General features: G+C 44.4%; 1 protein-coding gene across 2 annotated transcripts in view; it reads right to left on the minus strand.

Moving 5' to 3' along the window:
- Positions 1 to 9,483, minus strand: part of heatr1 (HEAT repeat containing 1) — an 89,650-nt gene extending 80,167 nt beyond the window's left edge. For both annotated transcript variants that reach the window (XM_072580561.1, XM_072580560.1), the window contains exons 1-2: positions 9,368 to 9,483; positions 2,402 to 2,552 (exon numbers count right to left, since the gene is read on the minus strand). In XM_072580561.1, coding sequence (XP_072436662.1) covers positions 2,402 to 2,543 — 142 coding nt within the window. In that variant the 5' untranslated portion in view covers positions 2,544 to 2,552; positions 9,368 to 9,483. The remainder of the gene's footprint in view (positions 1 to 2,401; positions 2,553 to 9,367) is intronic.
- Between the last annotated feature and the right edge of the window lie 794 nt (positions 9,484 to 10,277).

The raw sequence follows: 10,277 nt of genomic DNA on the forward strand, positions 1-10,277 counted from the left end.
AAGAAGCATTAAAAACTCATTAGGTCTTTCGTACCATTTTTGTATTCAACCAGAAAAAAAACTTTGTACCAAATGAAAAAAAAGAGAACCACCTTAAACTGTGGCAAAGAGTAACTGCTTCTGAGTAAAATTAGCAATTTTGTATTATTTATGACAAAAAGGAAATGGATATTCTATAGATATGAAGAAGTTGTGGCTTCATCTACACAAGCTGGTGAAAAGCGAAACATAAAAAATATCACATCAAAACATCAACTATTAGGGTTCCGAGAACGGTGAAATTCAGAGACCACTGTTAATATAAATATTGTTATCAAAGAACTGAAGGAGGACTAGTGGAATTGGAGAATGGAGCAAACAACACAAAGAATGGTGAGTGTGAAAGGGTCAAAATGAAATGTGACGTGATTTGCTAAAAGAAACAAATTTCTATGAGGAACAGCTGGAAAAAGTAATAGTGAAGGGAGAGGCTGAAAGGGCAGAATGAAAATAGAAATAGAAGGACGAGAGCAGATTCATGGAAACCCCACTAATTGCAGGTTCAGTTTAAACCTTACACTATCCTGACTTGCAAATATATTGCAGCTCTTTCACTGTCAATAGCTCAAAATCCTGGAATTTCCTTCTTAACAACAGCGTGGGTGTACCTACTACTGCCACCACACCACAGGGGGAGGCAATGACTTAGTCACATTATCTCTAAACTATTAATCCAGAAACTCAGCTAATGTTTTGGGGACTTAAGTTCAAATTCTTACATGGCAGATGGTGAAATTTGAAGTGAATAAAGAATCCAGAATTAAGAGTTTAATGATGACCACAAAACCATCATCGATTGTTGGGGAAGCACCCATCCTTTAGGTAAGGAAATCAGTCACCCTCACCTTGTCTGGTCTACATGTAACTCCAGATCTACAGCAATATGGTTGTCTCTGAACTGCCTTCTGGTATGGATGGGCAATAAATGCTAGCCTGGCCAGTGACCCCCACATCATGAGTGAATCTTTTAAAAATGCTACCCCAGATTAAAGACTGCAGGGGTTCAAGACAGTAGCTTGTCACCATCTTCTCAAGGACAATCAAAAAGAGGCAATAAATGCTGGCCTAGTCACCAATTTACACAGTATGAGAAAAAATTATTTTAAATGCCAACTGAAATCTGTGACTGGATGATGTATGCAGCATTTTAGGAAGAAGGAGGACAAATTGAGAAAATGTCACAGCGGTTTTACTTAATTCTAGCAAAACAGGGATTCCCAAAAAGGGCTGGTGATTTTCTGCAAACTGTGGCAGAGATTGAACAAAGAACATACTTGCCACAGAGGCAGTGTAACAAAGATTCAACAATCTGATTACAGGAATGACAGATTGTTACTTGGGGAGTGATTCAGCAGACTGGGCCTATACTCTCTAGAGTGCAAGTTCATCCCATTGAAGCATACGATTGTGAGTTCACCCCATTGAAGCGTACAAACTCTTAGAGTTTGACAGTGTAGATGCAGGAAGAATATTTCCCCAGTTAATTGTCTGGAACCATGGGACCCAGTCTCAGAATAAGACGCAGCCCATTTAGGGTTGAGACAAGGACGAATTGTTTTACTCCAAAGATGGTGAATCTTTGGAATTCCCATTCCCAGAGGGCTTTGGAGACTCAGTCATTGAATATATTCACAACTGACACTTATACATTTCTAGGTATTACCAATATCAAAAGACATGTAGACAGTACAGGAGAATGATATTGAGTTTGATCAGCCATGGTAGAGGTGAACAGCAGACCAGGCTTAATTGGCCAAATGGCTCACTTCTGTTCCTATTTCTTATGCTCATTTGATGACGTATGGACAGAATGTAAATACAATAGCTTGATTTTTAATTCATACAATGGAAACTGGAAAGTGGAATAAAATGGCACTTCTTAAATGAGTTACAGCAGTAACAAAAAATCGATGACCCCACTTGATATCTAGTTCTGGATGGTGCCCTCAGTGTAGTGCTAGAATCTCCAGTGAGGATCGACCACAGCAGCTCACATCACTAAAGATTAATACAAGATATATGATTTTAGAAATGACATGATTCAAAAGGAGTGATAAGTACATTTTAATTAACTGGGAGGGATCTTTTAGTTAAAAAAATTGGAATATTTGCAAATGATGATGCTAAATATATATGTGAATACTTCAAAAAAGTTAGACTCCAAAATTTGATTAACTGAGGAAGCAAAAATGGGGATCAAATAAAATAAATTACAAGTATATGGTCTGCGTAAACCTTTGCAGTGGTCGTGTACCAATCCAATAGATCTATGACAGGTATAGCAGAGTAGAGACAACAGCAGTAACAGCTCCCAAAGAAAATATGTTGAGGCATGCAAGTGCAGGGTGGATGTATCACTTACCTATGGCAAAGAAAGTGTCTCTGTCAACAGTAGCAGCTTCCTTACAATCAAACAACAACGATACTGTTACTGTGCGAGTCAGAAGACTTGGATCATTCTGTGGTAAAGCCAAGCGTTTCAGCTGAAAGGCTAAAGAGGTCATTTTGCTTTCCTGAGGTTGAAAACAAAAGGAAATGAAAACTAATGATGAACACACAGCATGCTTAAGGTCAGACGCTCGCTATGGAAACTTAACTTTTAGTAACACACACAAATAAAATTTGCTGAATAGTGACATTTCAAATAACCTTTACTTCATTACAAATTGCACCATGTGGTGTAAAGTAATTGCTCTCCTTAGAAGTGCTTTCGTCAGATTTAACTAGATTCCGTGAAAATTGTATTTTTCAGCACAACATTTTCCCAGACCATTTTCACAGTAAGTTAATCAATGATTCAGCATTGAGAAGATGAGGAAAATCAATCAACTATTGAGAAGAAAACTAAATTTATATTACTCTATCCTATAGGCCAAGCCACACTTCTTTTTGTAAACATTTATAACTACTATAAAAACATAAAAAAGTGTGGAAATAGTTTAACGCCGATGTTATTTCAATAAAAGCAAATTGCTAAAAACTCAAAAAAAGGTCTGTCATCATTCAAAAGCAAACACCAGTCACTAATACTCAATATGATTATTTTATATATATGATGCAAAGACAATGCTGCTCTTTCTTTTGATAGAAAATATTTTAGCTTATTTTTAAAACTACGTTTGATGTGTTACAGCAACATTGGAGAATGAATCCTGGTCTTCGACCCATTGCCAGAGACACAGAGATTCCATTAGTCAAAAGCTGGTGAATAAATGAAGACAAAAGTAGTTGGGACCCATTCTCACTGATCAATCCAGAAACGAGCTTGAAATGTCATATTGTGCTAAATGCTGGTAGATGATGTCAGGAGAGAAGTTTAATGCTATTGTTGTGCTGAGATATTCCTAAAAGTGGGAATGACAATGTTTAGGTGTCGGTCAATCAAAGATAGGTAGTCAATTAGTTGGCCTATTGATGGTCATCTTACCTGAACTGTGTCATTTTAGTCAGGAGACTGTGAACTAAATCAGTGTGACCTCCCAGCAACTTCAGGGGACTTCATAATTTTTCCTCGGGCCTTGGTTTTATTCCTGCCTTTATAATACACATTTTTTTCATGCATTTAACACATCAACCTCCATCTTCCCTTGATTATCTTCCACAGTTTCCATCACCTGTTCCTTCTTGCTTTCCGGAAGTATCATTCTCTCCTTGAATTCTTTGCTCATTTTTCTACCCTACACACATCCAACTACTTTCTTTCCTGACACTTTCTTGTGTAAGATATTTGTTCATGTATCTGCTTCTCCACATTATTGTTCAGAGTTCCAAGCCTTTCTATATTGTATACTTAATACAACCAAGTTTTCTAAATTAACTTGTTATGCAGTCTCCTCAGTATGGATACTAAATGCAGGTCAGTAACTGCTTTGCCAAGTACTTCTATGCTGCCTACAAATTGGAGTGGCACGGTGGCCCAGTGGCGAGGGATCTGGGTTCAATTCCACCCATGGGCAACTGTCTGTGTGGCGTTTGCACATTCTCCCGTGTCTGCGCGGGTTTCCACAGGGTGCTCTGGTTTCCTCCCACAATCCAAAGATGTACAGTTTAGGTGGATCAGCCATGCTAAATTGCCATAGTGTTTAGGGATGTGCTGGCTGGGCGGATTAGCCATGGGAAATGCAAGGTTACAGGGTCAGAGTGGATTCGATGGACCACATGAAATATAATTTAACGTCCTCGTTCACTGATACCTAACTTCACTTATTATTATCAATTATCTTTGATCTCGAAGAATGATGAAGTTCAATAACTCTTTTCTATCTTTCGTCTTGACACACATTTTTACCAAACACATTTCTCCTCAGTTTCCTTCCAGACCTAATATTAAGTTTCATTTATGATGCATCTTTAAATTACAAAGCATCTTGAGGTGCTTCACAGTAGAATCAAACAAAATGTGATGCAGAGCTCAGGAAGGAGATATGAGGAATAGTGGCCAAAAGCTTGGTCAAAGTAGCTGATTTTAAGAAATATCTTAGAGAAGAAAGAGTGGTAAAGGCTTATGGAGGGAGTTCCAGAGCTCAGGCCCCAGGAAGCTGAAGATGTGGCAGTTCATGTTGGTATTACTATATTCAGAAATGCAGAAAAAGCCACAAGTGGAGGAACACAGATCGAGTGTGCTGTAGGAAGTTACAAAGCAAGGAATTAGTAAAGCAAATAATGGATTTGGAAATAAAGGTGAGAAATTTAAAATTGAGACTTTGATCCAAATTGTCTATTGGTCGAGCAATTATTACAATGCCATTGGGTGAATTGGTCAAGAATTGGACAGAAAGTCTGGAATTGTTGAGTCTCAAGCAATGTTACCTCTAATTTTTGTTGTGCCTGCAGGGATTTCTGAGTAGCTTGAGTTAGATATTTAAACCAGAATGAAAGTTGTAAGGTGAAGGATGATCAAATGTACACAAGGTTTTTAAGCTGCTGTGCAGCTGCCCTTCTTATAGGAAACGAGGCTCTGGTCATTCTCTCGATACTCACTCTGAGACCAGGCTGAAGTCATTTCACTTGGGAGGATTGGACCTCCACCAATGGATGATATAAAGGAGGATGGTCCTGTTTGAGTGACATTCACTGGAGTAAGCATTTGCTATTATGAATTAGGTTTGGTTTGTTTCAGGAGCTAAAATCTAACCATCATCAGCACAGATACAATGTTGTGTAACTGATTCTTTTTCAATGAAAGGTGTGACAAGGGAAGCAATCAGCTGGCATGGTGGCTCAGTGTTTAGCACTGCTGCCTCACAGCGCCAGGGACCCAGATTCGATTCCAGCCTTGGGTGACTGTGTGGCGTTTGACATTTAACCCATGTCTGTACGTTTCCTCTGGGTTCTCCAGTTTCCTCCCACAGTCCAAATATGTGCAGGTTAGGTGATTTGGCTATGCTAAATTGCCCATAGTGTTCAGGGATGTGTAGGGGAGGTGCATTAGTCAGGGGAAATGTAGAGTCTCGGGGAATGGGTTTGGGCAGGTTACTCTTTGGGGGGATTGGTGTGCCTGTGTTGGGCCAAATAGCCTGTTTCCACAGTTTATGGATTCTAAGATAATCTCAAAACGTTGATTTTCCTCCTCCTCTGATGCTGCCTGACCTGCTGTGCTTTTCCAACACCACACTCTCAACTCTAATCTCCAGCATCTGCAGTCCTCACTTTTGTCCATTTTAGCAGATGTGTTGAGGCAAGGGAAGCAATTTTACAGAGAAGGATGTTATTGATTTTGGTAACTGAATGATCACATGTTTGGAAATGCATTAAGGCTGAAATAAAACAGTTACCGTTGTGATTACCCTGGTTTAGAAAATAAGTTTGTTGCCTGGCAATAGAGTTTACAGTGATGACACAAGAAATTGGCTTTAGTTTTGCCAACATTGAGTTATATTTATCCAAAAGTGAATGTCCTTTACTGTCTCTGAGTTGTCTGACTGAGATGATGTGTCATCAATGAACATGAAACTACTTCACACCCAGAATGTTGATTGACCAATGCAATTCCAATATAATTTAATTTTTATTCAGGCTAAGACATAACCACACCATATTAAACAGTAAACACCACCACATTCTACCACTTAAAAGTTACGACATTTTTGGTAACTTCAAACTTTGGCTCCACAACAGACATTTACTTAGCCAGAGCTAATATTCAATCTAGGTAGTAGTAAAAACAATGCAAAGTGTATGTATTAAAATTATGCTGTTTATTACAGGCATTGGAACACTGGCTGGAGCCGTGTCATTGCCCAGCTGTAAATAGGGCTGCACAGATAGATTCCAAACAATGCAGTTCAAAACCAGACAGGTAGAAATGTTGGGATTAACCCTCTCTCACTTTGGTTCAAGTGTATCACCTATTTTGATCTATTCTTAGAGAAAACACTCAGTTCCACAAATCCATGAGTGTGTGGATCTCAATCCTTTTGATCTCAACCTGAGCTTCACATAAAGTGATCAGACCATGGGACCTTTCAAAGTAGTTACTTTAAAACTGAAAATGTGTTGCTGGAAAAGCGCAGGTCAGGCAGCACCCAAGGAACAGGAGAATCGATGTTTCGGGCATAAGCCCTTCTTCAGGAATGAGGAAAGTGTGTTCAGCAGGCTAAGATAAAAGGTAGGGAGGAGGGGCGTTTGAAATGCGATAGGTGGAAGGAGGTCAAGGTGAGGGTGACAGGCCGGAGTGGGGTGGGGGCGGAGAGGTCAGGAAGAAGATTGCAGGTTAGGAAGGCAGTGCTGAGTTCGAGGGATTTGACTGAGACCAGGTGGGGGGAGGGGAAATGAGGAAACTGGAGAAATCTGAGTTCATCCCTTGTGGTTGGAGGGTTCCTAGGCGGAAGATGAGGCACTCTTCCTCTAGCCATCGTGTTGCTATGGTCTAGCGATGGAGGAGTCCAAGGACCTGCATATTGTTGGTGGAGTGGGAGGGGGAGTTGAAGTGTTGAGCCACAGGGTGGTTGGGTTGGTTGGTCCGGGTGTCCCAGAGGTGTTCTCTGAAACGTTCTGCAAGTAGGCGGCCTGTCTCCCAATATAGAGGAGGCCACATCGGGTGCAGCGGATGCAATAAATGATGTGTGTGGAGGTGCAGGTGAACTTGTGGCGGATATGGAAGGATCCCTTGGGGCCTTGGAGGGAAGTAAGGGGTTAATGGTGAAGATAAGGCGTTGGGGACTGGGGAAGCAAAAATCATGGACGAGGTGGAGGGCTTAGCCTGCTCCTGCCCCATCGAACTCATCTCTGTATACCTCGACACGGTCCTGTCCCCCTTAGTCCAAGAACTCCCCACCTACGTTCGAGACACCACTCACGCCCTCCACCTCCTCCATGATTCTCGCTTCCCCGGTCCCCAACGCCTTATCTTCACCATGGACATCCAGTGCCTGTACACCTCCATCCCCCATCACAAAGGATTCAAAGCCCTCCGCTTCTTCCTTTCCCACCATTCCAACCAGTACCCTTCCAATGACACCCTCCTTTGACTGACTGAACTGGTCCTCACCCTGAACAACTTCTCTTTCCAATCCTCCGACTTCCTCCAAACCAAAGGAGTAGCCATGGGCACCCGCATGGGTCCCAGCTATGCCTGCCTCTTCGTAGGATATGTGGAATAGTGCATCTTCCGCAGCTACACTGGCACCACCCCCCACCTTTTCCTCCGCTACATCGATGACTGTATCGGCGCTGCCTCGTGCTCCCACGAGGAGGTTGAACAGTTCATCCACTTTACCAACACCTTCCACCCCGACCTCAAATTTACCTGGACCGTCTCAGACTCCTCCCTCCCCTTCCTCGACCTTTCCATTTCTATCTCAGGCGACCGAATCAACATGGACATTTACTGTAAACCGACCGACTCCCACAGCTACCTAGACTACACCTCCTCCCACCCTGCCCCCTGTAAAAATGCCATCCCATATTCCCAATTCCTTTGTCTCCACCGCATCTGCTCCCAGGAGGACCAGTTCCAATACCGTACAACCCAGATGGCCTCGTTCTTCAAAGACCGCAATTTCCCCCCAGACGTGATCAACGATGCCCTCCACCGCATCTCCTCCACTTCCAGCTCCTCCGCCCTTGAGCCCCACCCCTCCAACTGCCACCAGGTCAGAACCCCACTGGTCCTCACCTACCACCCCACCAACCTCTATATACAGCATATCATCCGCCGTCATTTCCGCCACCTCCAAACGGACCCCACCACCAGGGATATATTTCGTCTCCTCCCCTATCAGCATTCCGAAAAAACCACTCCCTCTGTGACTCCCTCGTCAGGTCCACACCCCCCACCAACCCAACCTCCACTCCCGGCACCTTCCCCTGCAACCGCAAGAAACGCAGAACTTGTGCCCACACCTCCCCCCTTACTTCCCTCCAAGGCCCCAAGGGATCCTTCCATATCCACCACAAATTCACCTGCACCTCCACACACATCATCTATTGCATCCGCTGCCCCGATGTGGCCTCCTCTATACTGGGGAAGACAGGCCGCCTACTTGCGGAACGTTTCAGAGAACATCTCTGGGACACCCGGACCAACCAACTCAACCACCCCGTGGCTCAACACTTCAACTCCCACTCCCACTCCACCAAGGACATGCAGGTCCTTGGACTCCTCCATCGCCAGACCATAGCAACACGACGGTTGGAGGAAGAGCGCCTCATCTTCCGCGTAGGAACCCTCCAACCACAAGGGATAGACTCAGATTTCTCCAGTTTCCTCATTTCCCCTCCCCCCACCTTGTCTCAGTCAAATCCCTCGAACTCAGTATCGCCTTCCTAACCTGCAATCTTCTTCCTGACCTCTCCGCCCCCCACCCCCACTCCGGCCTATCACCCTCACCTTGACCTCCCTCCACCTATCGCATTCCCAACGCCCCTCCCCCAAGTCCCTCCTCCCTACCTTTTATCTTAGCCTGCTGGACACACTTTCCTCATTCCTGAAGAAGGGCTTATGCCCGAAACGTCGATTCTCCTGCTCCTTGGATGCTGCCTGACCCGCTGCGCTTTTCCAGCAACACATTTTCAGCTCTGACCTCCAGCATCTGCAGTCCTCACTTTCTCCTAGTTACTTTAAAAGCCAATACCAGCATGCATTTTTATAACCTGAAGAAATCTAAATAGAGAAATTATTAACATTATTCCTTAAGTATTAAAAACCCAGTTAGTACCTGTAGGGAACATGCACCCTCCTACTCCCTGTAACTAAACAGCAGCAAAGTTAACCGTTTAGTTCAATAAAACCTGAACAATTAAAAGTATTTTGTCATGGGAGCACATGCACTTTAAAGCGTGAGATAATGTTCTTGAACAATCTCCTCCGAGAAACTATTAAACTCACCTCTTATAATTTAACGAAACTCGCCTTCACTCCTCACTTTCGCCCCACATGGTAATTGGCACTTCACCCTTGAACCGGAACATCTCCGCGATCCGCCAGCTTCTCTCCAACAGCGCCCCCTCCGGCTGGGAGGAGTGTTTGGATGAAGCGCCCGTCGCCCACAGCGCCCTTCTCCGGCTGGGAGGAGTGTTTGGATGAAGCGCCCGTCGCCCACAGCGCCCTTCTCCGGCTGGGAGGAGTGTTTGGATGAAGCGCCCGTCGCCCACAGCGCCCTTCTCCGGCTGGGAGGAGTGTTTGGATGAAGCGCCCGTCGCCCACAGCGCCCTTCTCCGGCTGGGAGGAGTGTTTGGATGAAGCGCCCGTCGCCCACAGCGCCCTTCTCCGGCTGGGAGGAGTGTTTGGATGAAGCGCCCGTCGCCCACAGCGCCCTTCTCCGGCTGGGAGGAGTGTTTGGATGAAGCGCCCGTCGCCCACAGCGCCCTTCTCCGGCTGGGAGGAGTGTTTGGATGAAGCGCCCGTCGCCCACAGCGCCCTTCTCCGGCTGGGAGGAGTGTTTGGATGAAGCTCCTGTCACAGCGCCCCCTAAGGTTGGAGGCAGTGATTGTGAAGTCTCGACTTGGAGATGCCCGTGTTGGAGTGGGGTGTACAAAGTTAAAAATCACACAACTCCAGGTTATAGTCCAACAGGTTTAATTGGAAGCACTAGCTTTCGGAGCGACGCGATAGTGGAGATGACATTGTATAATTTCAGTTACATCACACTGTAAATTTTTGCTATAAATTCTGTGTGTTAGGATTGAGCCCTCCACAACCACCTGATAAAGGAGCGACACTCCGAAAGCTAGTGCTTCCAATTTAACCTGTTGGACTATAACCTGATGTTGTGGGATTTTTAACATTGTGAAGTCTC

The sequence above is a fragment of the Chiloscyllium punctatum genome, chromosome 11 (assembly GCF_047496795.1).
Source record: "Chiloscyllium punctatum isolate Juve2018m chromosome 11, sChiPun1.3, whole genome shotgun sequence".
NCBI lineage: Eukaryota > Metazoa > Chordata > Chondrichthyes > Orectolobiformes > Hemiscylliidae > Chiloscyllium > Chiloscyllium punctatum.